Below are 20,786 nucleotides of genomic sequence, written 5' to 3' on the forward strand. Positions count from 1 at the left end.
ATAGGCAATGCCTATATTAAATATTGTCACTTAGACTTGCATATCAAAGGGAGAATATATGGATCAGAAAAACTAGTTTAGTTTGGGTTAGTTTTGGGCTTTTATGCATTTAAAATCACAGAATTTTGATTTCCTCAGATTTATCTTACTATATCAAATTTTGTCAACTTTAAATTTACAAAAGTTGAAGTTTAAATAGTGTCTGGAATAATTTCAGATCAATTTCAAATAGTTTCAAGATCTAAGAATTGCATGTTTGTGTGTGTATTTCACTTCTCAAGTTAGTTAGAAGTGATTCAAATTCGACTAAATTGAAAGTTGATTTGTGCTTGGTCTTAATCATTTTTTATTCATTAACTTGATTGAAACTTAATGCCATGAAAATTTACTCCAACATTTGAGCAATTTGAGTTATAAAAGTAATTACAACCATACTTTATAATCCATAGATTGATAACTAGCTAGATGCTAATCATTATTTATAATTTGATGGTTTGTAGTCTCATGGCCTATTAGTTGGTGCTTAGGCCCTTATCTCAAAGGCATGAGTTCTAATAAGAATGATGTGTTCGAATATTGTCCTTCCTCACTGGGCATCCAAAATAAATAATAATAATAATAATAAATATATGATGCTTTTCCAACTTCCAAGTTCTACATATTTTAAATTATTGTATTTAAAAAAAAAGAATAATTAAAATTAAAAAAGAAAGTATGTTAGAGCAATGTTACTTACAATGTGTTAGGATATCCTTCAAATTCAATCACATGTTTAAAAAATTAAAATTTCTTTCTTTTAAATTTAAAATTTAGATTAATCATTTATTTTTTAACGGGAAATTTACATACATACCACTTTATATCATCTTATTTACATATCTAACACCTAAAACTTTAATATTACATGCATACCACTCTATATTATTTTAATATCAAATATGCCACTCATATTTCCTTCCTATCACTCATATATTTCATTTATAGCACTTATATTTGATATGAAAATGAACTAAGGGTGATATGTATGTAATATTAAAGTTTTAGATGTTAAATATGTAAATATAATACTATAGGATGATATGTATATAAATCTCCCTTCTTTAAAAGATGTGACAAAATTAAAAGACATCTTATGGCGCAATTTTTTGCTTTAAAATTTTGAATATAATAGACCGGTTGGACGGCTTCCAACGTTCGAATCCTACTCGTAACGGCTAGTCAGCCACATAGCGCTGTCTCTGAGCTCTTACCCTTTCCTATATGCGTCTCTCTCATCTCACTTCCACGCGACTTAATTAGCCTTTGTTCTATTCGTAACAAACGTAAATTCGCCAATAAATTCCGATTGCATTCGAAACGAGAAGAGAAGCGGAAACACAATTTTGTGTTTTTTCACTTAGAACTCTTCGCCAGTATTGCATCTATTCGCCTATTCTCCCCGGTCGCTCGTAAGCCTCCAGTCTCCTTTTATCTTCATCGCTCTTCCTCTTTTACGCATTACTCATCCTTTTTCAGTTTTTTTTTTAACTACAAAAGATTTTGCTTCTCATTCCCTTTGTTATTTCTTGTGTTCTTGAATTTGTATCCGGGAGAATAAAACCAACCTTAGGGCTAGGATTAGCGTTTCTTTTTATCATCTTTAGGATTCAAGAAACTAAAGGTTTGCTGAAACTTTTGAGTGGGTTCATGGTTTAGATCATCGCCGGCAGATTCGGATTCTCCCAGTGGTTTGCTGATGGATAATTCTCAGAGGAAAGGAGGTCTTATACCTATTTCACCGCAGACCCCTCGATCCAGCGATAGGTCGAGTAAAGGAGCAAACGATACCAGTAGTAACTCCAACAGCAAGCATGATAAAGACAAGGGGGTCAATATTCAGGTCATTGTCCGATGCCGGTAAGGACGTCAATCCGCGAACAATTTAGCTTTTCATGAAATCTTAGATTGTGTATGTTCACTTAATTGATTTCCTTCAATTATTTGAACTGTTTTAGGCCTTTGAATGATGATGAGATGAGATTCAACACGCCAGTGGTGATATCCTGCAACGATCAGCGGAGAGAAGTTTCTGCTGTTCAGAACATTGCTAACAAGCAGATTGATAAGACCTTTACTTTTGATAAGGTTTGATATCCAATACCTAATTAAAAAAAAATTCTGAGTTCTTTCCTCTGGTATAAGTTTAGTGTAATCCCATAGGTCTTCGGCCCATCATCACTGCAAAATGATTTGTTTGAGCAAGCAGTCTCCCCTATTGTGAGAGAAGTTCTTGAGGGTTATAACTGTACTATATTTGCATACGGTCAGACAGGCACCGGAAAAACATACACTATGGAAGGAGGAGCTGTTAATGCAAAGGTTAAATTTTCTTTTAATGCTCGTATTAGTTATTTTCAATCTATTAATTAATAGCTGTGTGCCATGTTTTGAATAACAATTTATATAGAATGGAGAATTTCCAAATGATGCTGGTGTTATTCCGAGGTCTGTTCGTCAGATCTTTGATAAGCTTGAGGCTCAGAATTCTGAGTATAGTATGAAAGTTTCATTTCTAGAGCTATATAATGAGGAGATAACAGATCTTCTGGCTCCTGAAGAACCAAGGCTCTTAGAGGAAAAGTCCAAGAAGCCGATAGCTCTAATGGAAGATGGAAAGGGAGGAGTTTTTGTGAGGGGCCTGGAAGAGGAGATAGTTGCAACTGCTGGTGAAATCTATAGAATACTAGAGAAAGGTTCTTCGAAGAGGCGTACTGCAGAAACATTGCTGAACAAACAAAGCAGTCGATCACATTCAATCTTTTCCATAACAATTCATATGAAAGAGTGTACTCCAGAGGGTGAGGAGATGATCAAATGCGGGAAACTTAATCTTGTTGATCTAGCTGGTTCCGAAAACATTTCGAGGTCTGGTGCAAGAGATGTGAGTAACTCTTCATCTATTATAACTGAAAAATGCCCAGTTCTAACAACATTATTTGCTGATTGGTCATTGATTCATTATTGTAGAATAGGGCAAGAGAAGCCGGTGAAATTAACAAAAGCTTGCTTACACTTGGTCGAGTTATTAATGCTCTTGTTGACCACTCCGGCCATGTTCCATATAGGTTATACCTCCTTTTTACAACTTTCTGTTATTATCGTTTGCATATATACTCCTCTTCAAGGACTAATCATTGCTTCAAAATTTTCACTTCCTCAGGGATAGCAAATTAACAAGACTTCTGAGAGATTCCTTAGGAGGAAAAACAAAGACTTGCATTGTTGCGACAATCTCACCATCCATACACTGCTTGGAAGAAACATTGAATACATTGGATTATGCACACCGTGCCAAAAACATAAAGAACAAGCCAGAGGTAGATTGCGCAATACCTCTTGGTGGAGTTTGACTGGTTAAAATTAGTTCCATAGACTTTATAAGATATAGTTCTCATAATGTCTTTCATTAATCCAGGTCAATCAAAAGATGATGAAATCTGCACTGATCAAGGATTTGTACTCTGAGATAGACCGCCTAAAACAAGGTTTCTTCCCTGATCTCCTCATCATTTTTTTGGCATTACCGAAAAGTTCAATGGTTTCAAATTTACTAGGAAAGTGAATATTTGAATGATTATGTTGGATTCTGAGACTGCTAGTCTAAATTATTCTGAGTAATTACAACTTTGTGGCTTCTAGTCCTTACTTTCAAATAGTCAATCTGAATAAGTGCTCAAGCTATTCTTTCAGTGCTATGAAGTAATGATAAACTATACAGGAACTGCTTTTCTTTTAAAGCAAACTGGATCATTTTGCTTATTTCATGATGATAATTTTTACAGAACTATATGCTGCAAGAGAAAAGAACGGTATATACATTCCAAAAGATTGCTTTGTGCAAGACGAGGCTTTAAAAAAGGTTATTTCACTACTTTCAATAGCTTCTGATAATTTGCAATACCATTTATATGATTTAAATGAGGCATGATTATTACTGAAGCTTTTGTCTGCACTTCAGGCTATGTCAGAGAAATTGGAATGCTTGGAAGTTGAACTGGAAGTAAGGGATAAGGTATCATTCCCATTTTAGTAATGGCAAAACTCCCCGTTAATCACTGGTATAGTTTAATTCATAGGCCTTGCCTTGAAAACAGGAATTGGTTGGTCTAAAAGATCTTTGCAGATCTCAGAGGACACTCCATGCGGATCTAAGTGATAAGCTTGAAAAGACTCAGGCATGGAACTACTCTTTCAAGTTCAAAATTTTCATGGACATCTACTTGAAATCGGAAAAGACTAACGCTCGTTTTTTTTTTTTTTTTTGTAGAGACAACTGGATGAAACGGAACACTCCTTATCTGACCTCGAACAACGTTATAAACAAGCAAATTTAGTTATTAAAGAAAAAGAATATCTGATATCTAAACTTTTAGAGTCTGGTAGGCCAAGATCGTTTGCATTTCGTATTCTTAGAAATTAGTTATTTTATGAGTCTTGACAAAATATTTAGAATGACATGTATGGCATGAATCTTCCCTCTTTTCTCAGAGGAAGAGCTTATTGAGTTTGCTTTGGAGCTTCGAATTGAACTTGAAGATGCAGCAGAAGATTTTTATGGCCTGTGTTCTAAAATTGGTTGGTGACACTACCCATTAAATTTGCTTCTAAAAATATAAGCAGGAGTAATGCCATGTTTTCTTCTTCTCTCATGTGCATATTTCTGGTGATTGGATTTCAGACAGGAAAAACAAGATTGAAGATGGAAACAAAATGATCCTGCAAAGATTTCAATCCCATTTGACAGAGCAGTTGGGTCTTTTGCACAACACCGTCTCTACATCTTTGACACAACAAGAAAACCATCTCAAACAAATGGAAGAGGAAGTGCGGTAATTTATTTCTGCGAAGATTAAGGTATGTTAAATGGTTGATGCCAAGCTAGTTTGTTAACCTTTCATGAATTTTTGTGAATATTATTTTCTGTCATAACTCTTTAGACCACTAAAGAACTTCACGAGTGGATGGAGAGATTGAAAGATGTGTATGGTAATGGTATAAGAAGTATGGATGGATTCACAGGCGAACTTAAGCAGAAGTCACTGTTAACTTTTGGGAAACTCAACTCACAAATATCAATGCATTATTCTGGACTGGAAGATGTAAGAAAATCTATCTTATTTCATAAATTTTCGTTAAAACATAGAGCTGACTTTACCTCCCTTCCTTACAGTGTCTTAAAAATATCACTCAAGAGGGAAATCAGTTACTTAATGAGCTAAAAACCACCCTCTCTATGATGGAAGACAAATTAGTTTCTTTCACAAGGAAGCAGCATGAGGTTGGTAGCTATTATTGACAATGCTTATTTATTTCCCTCTTCCCATTGGCTTCATTGTCTGTTATGTGTTTTCTTATGATCAATTGTTATCGACAGGGACATCTTAGAACTGTGGAAGCTACAAGATCTATTTCCAAGATAACTTCTACTTTCTTCTGTAATTTAGATGTTCAGGCAGCCAAAATAAGCAAGATTGTGGACGAATCAGAAACTATTCGAAAGAAACAGTTATATGAGCTTGAGAAGAAATTTGAGGTGGACCCCTTTTAGCTTTCTTTTGTTCTCTTAACAGAAGATAAAATATGTTGGTGATATTTTGATAAATTTTATCTTGTGCCTTCAGGAGTGTGCTGCTAAAGAGGAAAAACAATTTCTCATGAAAGTCGAAGAAATGCTAGCAAATTCAAATGCTAGAAAGAAAAAACTGGTATGTTTACTCCTATTTACATTAGTTGGAGATTTCAATTTTCAGACTTTCTATCCTTGTGTAGTTGACAAACTAGTTATTGCTCTATACATGTTTGGATAAAGACAAGTTCACATGATAGATTTAGGCTTCGTTTGGGGGACGGCTTTCTTACTGCTTCTTAAAGCAGCTTTCTAAAATAAAAATTAAATTTGTTTATTAAAAAATTATTTTAAGAAGCAGTAAAAAAGTTGTACCAAAGTAGTTATTGCTCTATACATGTTTGGATAAAGACAAGTTCACATAATAGATTTAGGCTTCGTTTGGGACGGCTTTCTTACTACTTCTTAAAGCAGCTTTCTAAAATAAAAATTAATTTTTTTTTATTAAAAAGTTATTTTAAGAAGCAGTAAAAAAGTTGTTCCAAACTAGTTATTGCTCTATACATGTTTGGATAAAGACAAGTTCACATAATAGATTTAGGCTTCGTTTGGGACGGCTTTCTTACTGCTTCTTAAAGCAACTTTCTAAAATAAAAATTAAATTTTTTTATTAAAAAGTTATTTTAAGAAGCAGTAAAAAAGTTGTCCCAAACGAAGCCTTAATAGATGTCATAAACATGCTAATCTGTTGTTATGCTCATGTTATTGAAAATGTCACACGTATTTAAATAAGCTATCTAAAGTGTGTATATGTCCTAAACAAGTGATATGTAGTGGTTAGTTGAAATCGAAGGCATCCTTAGATGTCACTAACATCTTTCAAATCCCCATAATGCAGCAGTTAAAATCTAGAAAACACTAACATCATTAAATACCTTTACATTAAATCAATATTGATATCTTAATAACACTACATCAACATAAAACTCAACTAAATAACTATAAATGTCAATTCTTCCTTCAAAACAAACTTTATTATTTGTATATACTCCTAAATGATTTCCACAATTACAATGACATTATTATCCTTGTGCAGTTGACAAACTAGTTATTGCTCTATACATGTTTGGACAAAGACAAGTTCACATAATAGATTTAGGCTTCGTTTGGGACTATTTTCTTACTGCTTCTTAAAACAACTTTCTAATATAAAAATTAAAATTTTTTATTAAAAAATTATTTTAAGAAGCAGTAAAAAAGTTGTCCCAAAAGAAGCCTTAATAGATGTCATAAACATGCTAATCTGTTGTTATGCTCATGTTATTGAAGATGTCAGACGTTGTATTTAAATAAGTAAGCTATCTAAAGTGTGTATACGTCCTAAACAAGTGGCATGTAGTGGTTAGTTGAAATGGGAGGCATCCTTAGATGTCACTAACATCTTCGAAAGCCCCATAATGCAGCAGTTAAAATCTAGAAAACACTAACATCATTAAATACCTTTACACTAAATCAATATTGATAACTTAATAACACTAAATCAACATAAAACTCAACTAAACAACTATAAATGTCAATTCTTCCTTCAAAACAAACTTAATCATCATTTAAACATCTATAGTTTATTAAATTTCTCAGAGGTTTTATTTAATGCCAATATTATCCAGCTTAATCATCATTGTTTTATCTTACAATGTTATTATGGAAAAGGCATAAAGGCCGACTTTACGAACTTCGAATACTAGCTTTTAAGTAATGTTTGTTCAAAGATTTTCATTCAAAACAAACGAGTTTTTCTTATAATGTTATTATTGTTTGAATGGAAAATATATTAAGTTATTTTCTTACCATTGCAAAATATATTAAGTATTTTAACCAAACAACACTTCAGTAGCACAATATCCTCTAACAATAAATGAAGAATTGTCAATGAAATTATATATCACATATTTAATATTTATTCTACTAATTTTATACACCTTATTTTATAAAATTTCTCAATTGTTCTATTAGTACTGGTTGCAATCAAATTATATGTAGGTTTTAATTAATTTCCGTATATGCTGAAAAAATCTCGTCAGTTTGATTTTATGGGTGGACATATTTTCTTGAGTTTTCATTAATATGTCTGCTTTTTCATAGGTTCAAGAAGCAGTTTTTGCTCTCCGAGAGATGGATGCTGAAAGAACTAGTTTCTTAAAGACTGAAGTTTCTTCAACACAAGATTTTACTGATCGAATGAAGGAACAATGGACCATCTACATGGAAGAAACTGAAAACAACTACCGTGAAGATAGCACTACAGTAGAGAGTGAGAAAATGGTCATAGAAGAAGGCCTCCAAGAATGGTTGGTGTGATTTCTTCATGACTCTTTAAAAGGCTCTTTAAGCCACTCTGAAATTCTGCTTGGAACATGCAGCAAATCAATGGCAACATCAGGTTTGCAGCAATGGGAGACTGCTCAAAGTTCCTTGCTTACCCTTGGACAAAACAATAAATCGTCAATGGAGTCCCTCCTCAAGTATTCCATCTCTCGATACATCTAAGCAAAAAAAAAAAAAAAAAAATTTAAAACATTTCTTTTATATAATCTCCAATTTATTGCAGAAGCGGAATAGAAGCAAATGAACTAATACAGTGTAGATCATCTGCTTCCATGAATACTGCTATAGAAGATCTTGATATTGAGCACAACGGTCTTCTTTCATGTATTGATAGTAAGTTCCTTTATCCTCCAACTGTTTCTTCATGCCAAACTTTCAGCAATAGTTTATATACATTCTCTAAATGTAGGTTCACAGAAGCTTGATCATAAAACTTGTCAAAAATTTGATTCCTTAATTGTACCGTGCCGTGCGGAGTTGAGAGAACTACAGATTGGACATCAACACAGCACCATGAAGATCACAGAAAATGCAGAGAATTGTTTGGAGAAAGAATACATGGTAATCAACTTATTTGATTTGAATCAAATCATTTTCTTTTTCTTTGCAGTTGAAAGAATGGTTCTTACTAGGAACAGTTTTCATTTGAAAATCAGGTGGACAAAGAAACTTGTTTGACACCAACAAGACGACCAATTAATGTGTGCAGTCCCGGCCTTATTGAGAAGATGAGAACTCCTGCTTTTGAAGAGTTGTTGAAGTCATGGGAGGCAAAGCCTGCCGTTGGTGGAGAGGGAAAACAGTTTCTTGGAGCCCAGGAGACTCAAGTACAGGCCCTACGAAGAGACTGTAGAGCTCCTCTGACCGCAAAAAATTGATGGCAACGAATTCGAACTCTTTTTTTTTTTTTTTTTTGAAAATATAGCTATATACAACTTTATGATCAGGCTTGTTTATCCACCATGGATAAAAGATGGAGTGATTGAAATGAATCTTTCAATCCAGTTTTGCAATTTCTGGAGTATCAATGATTAGCCTATCATTGCATATTGTACTATTTACAGAGCCAAAGGCAAGCAAACAAGTGCAATGGCTTGTGATTGCTTCTCTCTTCTTATTTTTGGCGAGGAAAGGAGTAAGGTGATTTGCTCATTGAGAGTAGCTCTAACATCTCTGGAGGGAGAGAATAATTTTCATTCTCTTTTTACCTTCTTGACAATGTATTTTTGAAATATGTGGCATCATAATCACTAACATTAACATAAATGTATGAACGTAAAGAAAACTCACTCATTAAAATCAGCATAAACTTTCTCGAAAGAACTGTCGAATCATCACACATTAGGCTGTAATCAAAATGATGACTCTTGTTCACATTTGAAAAAAATTATTATATTATATAGTAGTTGGGAGAACAAAGCTAAATAGATAGAAAGTAGTCTAATATGGTAAACATTCAATAAATAGCTATAAAATCTTGGGAGAAAAGCCTTGCCCTCTTCTCACTATCATAGAGATAATGGCATAATGCCCATTAACTTGTTTCATCGATGCAAAAAAGATGATCATATGACATTTCATATCCTTCCTCACATCAGAACACATGCAAAGCATCGCATCAATCATGCCAAGTCTTTCAATATGTTTACAAAAATATTTTATAGCAAATCATATGTAAGCATAATTCGCAAGTCATATTAACAATTTCCAAAATAAATTTTCATTTAAATAAATAATAAATTGTATCCACCACAATCTGGAAAAAATAAAAAAATAACTCAATATATATATTCCCCTGTACACAGTTTTGAATTATGGAGCCCACTGGGGCTCACCAATGGGACTATTGACAAATTTGAACCAATTAGTTCAAATTTTGAGGAAACTTTGATCGAATTAGGTTATAATACGATTCGATCAAATCTTGTTTGAATCTACTTCAAGGAAAATTAGAATGTGAACCAGTTTGAACACAAGAAGATCCCGGTTCATGCTAGGGTGGTGGGCAAATGTCCACCCTAAAAAAAATTAATGTACTAAAAGGGTATTTTTGCCCAAATTTACTCAACCTCGTGAGTTCTGCTCATCCCGCTCCCGAAGTTCGAACAGACATAAGACGACGGTTCGCGCGTCTTCCCGCCTCCATCGTTCGTCTTTGCCCTTCGGCTTCGCACTTCGTTGTCGCAACCTTCTTCTTCACCCAACACCGGCGTCTTAGCCCTCGTCTTCTTCTTCGCATCTTCTCGGTGGTTTGAAGAGGTCGCCATTCTACACAGCCTTTGTCCGGATTGAAGCCTTCGAACCTTGCTTCAATTTGAAGGTAAGCTTTATCTAATCCAACTAGCATTTTTAGATGATCTATTTTTAACGCTTAAGAATATTTTGAAAAGTTCTAAAAGTTTTAAAGAAATGCAAGATAGCAAAGTTATAAAATCGGATTATCCGAATTTATTTTGTATCAAAAACTTTCAGCAACAAGGAAAGAAATCGTAACTGAATTTAAAAATGAAAACTTTGCTTTAATCAGAAGATTATTAGTTCATATTCTGCACTAAATTAATTTGCAGTTATTTTTGTCAAAATTCTAGGAAATAATTTAGCCATAGTCTTATTTTCTGTTTGTTGTTCATGTTCCATAACAAGTCTCTAGTGAGCAGAAAAATATTAACCAAATTTCCAACCTTGGTCAACTCAGTACAGAATTGACCAACATCACATCTAGAGTACGTTAGACCTATGAAATCATTCTTTATGCTCACCAAACTCTCCACAATTAAAATAGTCATCCTCATTTTCAAATCAAGCCAAGTTTAATTTATTTGAATATCTGGTGAGGAAGAACCATTAAGTTGAAGATTGTGTTTCTAGTTCTGGACATATTGCAACAGGTATTGGCCTACCATTCAAACTCTATAAACTTAACGAATTGAATATGCATTTTTATAATGAATTTGTTTACTTACAGAAAGACAAAAGTCACAAAACATTCAAAAACTCTCAAATTTTATCGTAGAGTTTAAATACTTAGGAGCATTACATTTCATTCTTGGGATTAGGAGCTTATTTTAGTTTTTATTTTGTTGAGATATTTGTCTGGCTTCTGAGAAATGAAATGATTCTTGAAGCGAAAATAACGTGTCAATATTGATATTAACAATCTCCCTACTGACCCTGGTCTTCGACCATCAATCTGAAGTTATGATGTGAATGAGAGGAATAAAATTTGTAGAACTTATTTGTTGAAGGGACCGCATCAAATAAAAAATCATCATTTCTCTCAAACAACGATAGGAAATATTGCACATAGATTTAATTCCAAATGGTTAAAGAATTTCTTGATTGGATAGAATATAGTGTCAAAAGGATAACATATTTTGTCTTTATTACTACTTATTTAAGCCTCAAGAGCTAATTAATACTTGCTAAGGTGGTGGAGACACTTTTGTTCGTTAGGGATTTAAGAATTGGAAGAGAAAAGAGAAGCTTTTGAATCATGTCGGGGAACACAATAATGCGCATAACAAGGAAAGACATTAATGTGAGGCTTTAATGAAGCTTCAAGAATAGAGTATCCCCGCTTTATGGTCAAGAAAAAAATAGAATAATAAAAAAGAATATTGCATCATATTAATTGCAGCTGTTGATTGTGTTCGCTTTCTTATTTGACAAGGGCTATCGTTTCATAGGCATGATAAATCTTCCAGCTTAGATAACCAAGGAAATTACATAAAATTATTTCATTTTCTTGCAAATCATATTGAAGAGGTCCGAAAAGTTATATTTGAAAATACAAGTGCTAAGTTAAAATTGATTGCACCAAAAGTCCAAAAAGAGATTTGTATTTGTATGACTGCTGAGATTTTGGTTGTAATCATGAATGATATTATTGATTCGTACTTCAAAATTCTAGTTGATCAATCTTTTGATGTATCTACAAAAGAATAGTTAACTATTGCGGTGATATAGTGGATAAGATGGGCTAAATAATTGTGAGGTTCATTGTTATTAGTCATGTATATTCAACAAATTAAATTGCACTTAAGGCATCAGCTGGAGCTCTTCTTGTAAAATATTCATTAAGTATACATAAAATATGATGTCAATGTTATGATGTAGCATCTAATATGCGGGATGAGTTTAATGGTTTAAAAGAACTCATTCTGAAATATCCTCAAATATTTTATATTCAATGTTTTGCTCATCAACTCCAATTAGCTTTGGTTATTGTTGCAAAAAATCATTGGCAAGCAAAACATTTATTTGAGATTACTTCAAAAATTATAAATATTGTTGGAGTATGTAAGAGAAATACTCTAAAAGTTATGCAGCATGATAAAATAGTTTTTTATTTAAGTAATGGAGAGTTAATTAGTGGTCTAGGTTTGAATCAAGAAACTAATTTGCATCATACTGGTGATACCCGTTGAAGTTCATATTTTTAAACATTAATCAATATAATAAAATGTATACTTCTGTACTCTAAGTGCTTGAAATTATCAAGGAAGAGGGAATACATGATCAACAATTATTGAAACTGGTGTTTTAATAAATGTCATTGAATCTTTTAACTTTGTCTTGTCACTCCATTTAATGATTAAAATTTTAGAGATTACAAATGAATTATCATAAGTCTTATAAAAAAGAACCAAGATATTATAAATGCAATGAAATTGGTACAAGTGTATAAAAAACGATTGCAAATGATGAGGGAAAATGAATGGAAGCCTTTACTTAAAGAAGTGTTACGTTTTTGTAATATTTTTTAAATTGAAGTTTCAAATATTGATTCTAAATTCAAGGCTCGTGGATAGTTAGTACGAAAATGTGCATAAATAACTAACATTCATTATTATTTAGTTGATTTCTTCAATATTATTATTGATAGGCAACTTCAGGAACTGAATAATTGATTCTTTTAAACTAGTACATAGTTACTTCTTTATGTGACATGTCAAAATCCAAGTAATATGTTCTATGCTTATTACAAGGGGATGTTAATTCGTCTTACTGAGTTGTATCTAATAAATTTCTCTATAGTTGTTTTTGTGCATTGATCATCAACTATCTACTTATATTATTGATATGCGTACTAGCGATAAGTTTACATCTTTGACAAGCATTGTTGCTTTTACAAAATAGATTGTAAAGGAAAAAAAATATTATGTATCCCCTAGTTTATAGACTTATAATTTTGGCACTGAATTTATTAGTTGTTACTACTACATTGGAGGGACCATTTTCCGTACTGAAGATTATTAAACATCAGTTGTGTAACAAAATGGATGATGTCTGGCTTAATGATTATATAGTGTCATACATTGAGAAGAAAATATTTGACTATGTTCCGAATGAAGTTATTATGCAACATTATCAGAAATTGAAAAGTAGATTGCAAAGTTTGTAAATTTTTTTATTTCATAAATTATTGTTGCGTCCAGGAGTATTTACGGCGGTAGAGAAATATAAAATATAACGTCTTAACATTGTACGAAAATCCGACACGCAATCAGATAAGAGAGAATGTGTAGTATTTATGAGAGATACCAATATTTTTACGTTGAAAATCCCTAAAAAGAAGAAAAAATCACGAGGTCTAGCTCAGCTTGAATGAATCCACTAGTATTGCAGTTGATTACAAATAAGGCCCTTCATTTGGGGAAGGCCTTAGCTTGATGTACATCTTATAAAGTACATTACATGGTGAGAATACAAATAATCACTGTTGACGTGTTTATTTGGTTAGAAAGACCATAATCTGGTGACGGAGGTCAGAAGAACTGTAGTCGACGAGCGACAGAGGTCATAAAGATCGTTATTTGGCGACGGAGGTCGAATAAACTATAGTCGGAGGGCGATATAAGTCAAGAGGATCATAGTCGGCGGGCAACAAAGATCAAAAGAACTGTAGTCAGTTGACGATGTAAGTCAAAAGGACCTTAGTTGGCGGGCGACGGAGGTCAAAAAGACTGTAGTCGGTGGGCGATACAAGTCAGAAGGACCATAGTCGGCAGGCGACAGAGGTCGGAAGGATTATTGTCTGATGACGAAGGTCAGAAGGACGACGTCAAGTAGAAATCCAACAATGAAAAGAAATCCAGCATCGGATAGATGTCCAACAAAAGTCTGACAACCGGTAGAAGTCCGGTGTTCGGTAGAAACTTGGCTACAAGCGGAGGTCTGGCGTCGGGTAAAAGTCCGACGTCATTTGGCGGCCGAGGAGAACTCCGGCGTCATTTAAAGTTTGAGTGAAACTCCGGAGTCACTTGGAAGTCGGGCAGAATTCTGGCGTCCCTTGGAGGTTGGGTGGAATCCCGGCGTCACTTGGAGGTCGGGCGGAATTCCGGCGTCACTTGGAGTTCGGGTGAAACTCCTGCGATGGTCGAGGAGTCTCTTCCCTTATATTCTTCTCTTCTTCTTGCTTCCGCTCCCTCTCAAGAGAAATGAGGGGTCTATTTATAAATATTCTTGAGTGGCATGACTTGTAAATAGGAGGAGGATCAAGGGTAAATGTGGAGTGGTTGGATGGACGATTGATATCGAATCCCTTGATCGTATATCGTTCATCAGACATTTGAAGGTTTTAATGATTTTGGAATTTAGCGATCTTGGGTTCTTTAGATTCGTCTCATTGAGCCGCTCGATTTGACTATAAGCTCGCCAATTTTGGAAACCATTTGGTAACTCAAATTGTGGTACAAACTTTCCAACAACGCTTCAGGTCCTTGATTTGGACTTATTTGGGCTCAGATTGAGTCGAATTTCGTGTCATTGGGTTGTATTTCCTAGACGCTCGGTCTGACTGTCAGTTTGCTGAAATCGAATTAAGTTTAGGTGATCCTAGATTTAATTTTTGAAGTTTCTGGTTTGATTTTGTCTCGAGATTCGTACCCGATCAAGATAATTTTTTGATGATATATCAATTATAATAAAATACGATGCCTTGTTTAAAATTTTGCTAATGATATATATATATAATTTTTGTTATTTACTTTTTTATATATTGAGTTTGTTTACCCTAAAAAAAAAGGCTGGATCCACCCCTAAGTTTGAATAAAATTTATTTATAATAGATTTTCATAAGCATGTGGCAACTAAAAAGAAAAAAAAAATTCTGAAAATTACTTTAAGGCATAATTTCACATAAAATGAAATAGCTAACATATTTTAGACATTATGGGGAAATTACAGTCAAATTTTTTATTTTTTGTGTATTTACATATCTAACATCTAAATTGTTATGTTTACTTATATAAAACCATAATATCTAAATCACATAAAAATGTTATATCAAACATATTATAATTTTATATAAATAAATAAAGATAAAAAAGTTTTTAAATCCCCCTAATATATATAGCTATAATCATATTTATGAAATATTTAAAGTTTTGCACTTCACATTTCTTTGCTCTTTTTTTTTTTAAAGTTAAATTAAATTACTTCCTCTAAGGACCCATATTAAATAGGTAGGAAGATCTTAATATCTTAATAAATATATTAGATGAAATATAAAATTAATTTCAGTGGTACAAAATTTCTTAACTGATAAATTAAAAAAAAAAAAAAAACCAAGTTTGCTAGAAAGAGATTGTTGGGGTGATGACAAATCTTGAACTCTCATATATGTAGCTTTACTCCTTTTGTTTTTTGTTTTTATTTGTAGACTTATGGGTCATCATATTATAAACGTTTTGTTGTTAAGCAAAATAACGTGGAATAAGGCTTCCTTAGGGCGGTTTTCTTAATTCTTTCTAAAGCTGTTTTTTAGTACAAAAATTTTTAATTCAAAACATTTTCTAAAAAATTTTGAACTAAAAATTTACTTTAAAAAAAATTAAAACGTCATACCAAACGAAGCTTAAGTTAGGCTTCATTTGAGACAGTTTTTTTATTGCTTTCTTAAGCAATTTTTTACTACAAAAAATGTATTGAAACCAATAAAACAATTGTGGTTAAAAATTATTCCAAATGAAGCCTTAAATTTTGTTTGTGACAACTTTTTTACTGAGTTCTTAAATAACTTTTTAATATAAAATTTTCAAATTCAAATAATTTTTGTACTAAAATGCTGTTTTAAAAAACAGCAAGAAGACTAACACAAACCAAACCTTAGGTTTCGTTTGGGACGATTTTCTCATTACTTCTTATTGCAATAAGAAAGCTGTTCCAAACGAAACCTTAATAGTAATAGTTTAGGCATAAGCTAAAAAAATAAAGATTCTAAAATAAGAATAAAATTAAAAATATTCAAAACAATTAAAAAAAATTAAATTAGAATATTCTAATCCAATTTTATTGAGAATGTATTTTATATTCATAAAATTTATTTTGAGGCATGCATGTAATATATTTTTTAATTTATTTGTTATATACTATATTAATCTTAAAATAAATTAAAGTACTATGAATTCATTCTGATTCAAATTTTCTTATCTAAGAAAATAAAGTTAATGGCTATTAATTCATTCTAATTCATGTTTTTTCCTTGGAAAAATTTTAATAAAATAATAAATTGAATGAGAAATTTAAAAATATATAATAAATTATTACTAAATTTAGAAAAATGAAATATATTTTTAAACATCTTTTACAACTTTGTACTTAAAATTTTAAAAAGTAATATATTTAAGTGTATTTAATATTAATATTTTTTTAAAATGAGCCAGATCACAAGCTAGCGAGTCGAGACAAGACTAGCTCAAATATATTCGTTAGCTCATCAAATTTGGCCCATGAAACATTTATTGAACTGAGACCGTGCCAGCATATGAGTCGACTTTGACTCACTCACACCCCTACTCTTGCTTTCTTTCGAGAATAAAAACAGTTGGTGTCCCACTCATTTAATAATTATTAAATAATGCTTTCACTCTAATGACCTCAACATTACTTAAACATCAATACATTAAAGTATAAATTAAATAATAAAACACAACTCATCCTGACCTGTTGGTTGAGAGCTTAGGCTTCCAACAAAAAGGAATTAGATTCTAGTCTTTGTGTATGCATTGTGTGTGGAAGTTTATTTTAAATGGCCTAAATGTCCTAAAAAATTTTAAATAATAAAAATATGAAATAAAAGAACAAAATAATATACTTTTATATTAAGATAATTACTAAATTTAAGCTTCACTTTCTATCATAAAATAATTATAATAATTTCAAGTTTAGATATAAATTAAATTTAAAAATGAAAAAAATCATTAAATATGTTGTGATATACAATTAATTAAATGAGCTCTTAAAAGACAATTCAATATATGTATTAATTCTCTGTTTCTCATGGAAATTTGAGGGAAAATTAAAATATTATAACTATGGAGGAGTAGAATAAGCTATTTTAATTTTGGTATTGCCAATGTCCCATTATTTATCTTAGTACTTTATTCATTTTTATAGTGTATGACTACGTAGGATAGAGCCACATTATAATAAGAACTAAATGACTTGAACATCTCTAAATCAAATTGACTCGCGAGAATAGTCTGCAACTTTTCTAAGGGAAGATCAAAACCATATTGCATATTGTAGTTACTATGCGTCTATTAAGGGTTTTGTTGGGGAGAAATTATTTATGTGCGGATACCGAACAGTTCGGAGACCAATCAAAATGCATCGTGTTACTCGGTACATAGTCGTACTGAATACCAGAACCGAGTAAAAAAGTGATGTGGTGCATTTTGGTTGGTCTCTAGATGTCGTCCAGTGTTCGAACAAAATAATTTTTTTTTTTTGTTGAGAATGATGCATCTTTTTATAAAAGTGATTGTAAAATTCTTATAATTAAATAATTTTTTTGAAAAATTACTGTAAGAAATAACTTCTCAAGTATAATTTTTTTTAAATCAATAAAAAATTAATATAATAAAAATAAAATACTTACAATCTTAAACATATTAAAATAAAAAAATCATCCCAATCATATTCTATATTTATTGCCCACTTGCAAGTTGCAACAAATGTTAAGTGTAGCTTTCAAAGAGTATTAGAAGTAAACGACTGACTACTTTAAAGCAGTTGGTCAATGCTTTAGAAAATGCTTTAGAAAAGAAAATAGAAAAAGAAAAATAAAAGACAAAAAAATTGTTTTGATTAAAATTTGGACTGCTTTATACAGAAGACGACATATTGACTCTTTTGGAAGACTTAGCCTACAGTCATTATTTAATAATTATAAATAAGTAAAAAATAAAGGAGTGGTCATATAATGATATTCTCACTCTCTATTTTTGGGAATTTTATTGCGTCCTCCCACCTGACGTAGAGATACGTCATCCCATCGCAAAAATCGCGCTAAAAAATGAGAAATACTGAGCAAATACGGAGCAATACCAAACAATAACGAGGAATATCATCATGTGAAGACCAATACAGAGTTATATCGAGCAATACCGAGCAATACAAAAAATACCTAGTTTTTCCTAGAAAAAACTCGGTATTTTTTTGTATTGCTCGGTATAGCTAGGTATAACTCGGTATTGGTCTTCACATGATGATATTCCTCGTTATTATCAAATAATACGTAGCAATACCGAGCAAAAACCGAGTTTTTTGGCGGTGTGAGGACGTATCTCTACGTCAGGTGGGAGGACGCAATAAAAATTCCTATTTCTGACATTCAAACAAATATTTCTAAATTTCTATGTACTCTATATCAATTACTTTAAAAAAAATTTACATATATACCTCTTTATATCATATTATTTACATATCTAATAACTAAAATTTTAAAATTTCATATTTATTACACATAGATCAAATATAAGTACAATAAATGAATTATTAAATTTTATATAAAGATATAACTAGTGTCTAGTAGGAATGAATATAAGAGTGATATATTTGATATAAAAATTATATATCAGTAATAAATCATCGAAAAATTATCTTGATTGGGCATGAATCTCGAGGCAAAAATCAAGTTGAAAATTTCAAAAATTAAATCTTGGATCATCTGAACTCCGATTTGAGCAAACTTATAGTCAAACTGAGCGTCTCGAAAATACAAACCCAATGACACCAAATTCAACTCAATCCAAGCCCAAATGAGTCCAAATTAAGGACTCGAAGCGCTGTTGGAAGGTTCGAACCACAATTTGGATTACCAAATGGTTTCTAAGCGTGACATGCTTTCATTAGAATCGAGCGGCTCGACGAGACAAATCCAACGAGCCCAAGATCGACATATTCCAATATCATTAAAACCTTCAAATGTCTGACGAACGGTCCACTATCAAAGATTCAATATCGGCCGTCCATCCAAACTACTCCATATTTTCCCTTGATCCTCGTCCTATTTATTGGTCATACCACTATTAGAAAACTATAAATAAACCCCTCATTTCTTTTGAGGGGGGGGGGGTGGCAAAAGCAAGAATAAGGAGAATAGAAGAGGAGGATCGGAGGGAAGAAACTCCTCCTCGACCACCGCCACCGGAATTTTGCCCAAATGATGTCGGAATTCTGCCCGGCTTTCACAAGATACAGGAATTCTTTCTAACGCCCAAGTGAAGCCGGAATTCTGCTCGACGCACAAGTGATGCCAAAATTCTACCAGATGTCGGAATTTTGCCCAAGCGACGCCGGAATTCTGCTTAAGTGACGCCGGAGTTCCGTTCGACTTTCAAGTGACGCCAAAACTCCACCCGATCTCCAAGTAACGCAGAAATTCTCCCCGACCGTCGGTTGACGTCAGACTTCTACTCGACGTCGGACCTCTGCTCGTCGCCAGATTTCTACCAAATGACAAACTTCTACCAGTTGTCGGAATTTTTTCGAACATCTAACCGATGCTGGATTTATATCTATTACAAGACTTCTATCTGACGTCCTCCTTCTAACATCCATTGCTAGACAACAGTCCTTCCGACCTCCGCCTCCCGCCGACTACGGTTCTCCTAACTTACGTCGCCCACCGACTACAACCCTTGTAACCTCCGTCGCCCGCCGAATACGATCCTCTTGACTTACGTCGCCCACTGTCTACAGTCCTTCCGACCTCCGTCGCCTATCGACTACGATTCTCCTGACTTACGTCGCCCACCGACCACAGTCATTCTGACCTCTGTCACTCACCGATTACCGTCCTCCTGACTTACGTCGCCCACCGACTACAGTACTTCTGACCTCTATCACTCCCCAACTACAATTCTCCTGACTTACGTCGCCAACCAACTATAGTCCTTCCGACCTCCATCATCCGCCGACTACGGTCCTTCTGACTTACGTGGCGCACTGACTGCAGTCCTTCCGACCTCCGTCGCCTGCCAGCTATGGTCCTCCTGACTTACATCTCCCACCGACTACAGTCCTCCGAACCTCCGTCTCCCGCTGACTACAGTTTTCCTAACTTACGTCGCCCACCGGCTACAGTCCTTCCGACCTTCATCGCCTGCGACTATAATCCATCCGAACAAATTAACACATCAACAGTAGCTCTTTGTATTCCCACAATGTAATATACTGCATATGATGTACATAGAGCCAAGGCCTTCCCCCAAGGAAGGGCCTCATTTGTAATCAACTGCAATGCTAGTGGATTTATTCAAATTGGGCTATGCCCTGTGATTTTTCCCTTTTTTCAGGGGTTTTTCACGTAAAAATCTTGGTGTCTCATAAATGCTAGACCCACTCTCTTATCTGATTACGTGCCCGACTTTCGTACAACACTAAGACAATAAACTTTATATTTCTCTACCGCCGCGAATACTCCAGGACGCAACAATGAGTAATATATATGAAATATTAAAAATTTGGATGTTAAATATATAAGTAGTATGATATAAAGTGATATGCA

General features: G+C 33.2%; 1 protein-coding gene across 1 annotated transcript; it reads left to right on the forward strand.

Moving 5' to 3' along the window:
* The first annotated feature begins 1,381 nt into the window (after positions 1–1,381).
* Positions 1,382–9,039, forward strand: LOC110091971 (kinesin-like protein KIN-5A). Its single transcript, XM_028696398.1, is given in 23 exon segments — positions 1,382–1,448; positions 1,696–1,896; positions 1,995–2,124; positions 2,200–2,358; positions 2,447–2,920; positions 3,007–3,104; positions 3,200–3,356; positions 3,455–3,524; positions 3,822–3,898; positions 3,998–4,051; positions 4,134–4,214; positions 4,307–4,418; positions 4,528–4,614; positions 4,718–4,893; positions 4,977–5,138; positions 5,210–5,317; positions 5,414–5,572; positions 5,661–5,744; positions 7,748–7,953; positions 8,026–8,127; positions 8,214–8,323; positions 8,400–8,551; positions 8,647–9,039. Coding segments are annotated over 22 exon segments (3,141 nt in total). The 5' UTR covers positions 1,382–1,448; positions 1,696–1,735; the 3' UTR covers positions 8,869–9,039.
* The last annotated feature ends 11,747 nt before the right edge of the window (positions 9,040–20,786 follow it).

This window comes from Dendrobium catenatum, unplaced genomic scaffold (assembly GCF_001605985.2).
Source record: "Dendrobium catenatum unplaced genomic scaffold, ASM160598v2 fragScaff_scaffold_743, whole genome shotgun sequence".
In the NCBI taxonomy this organism is placed as follows: domain Eukaryota; kingdom Viridiplantae; phylum Streptophyta; class Magnoliopsida; order Asparagales; family Orchidaceae; genus Dendrobium; species Dendrobium catenatum.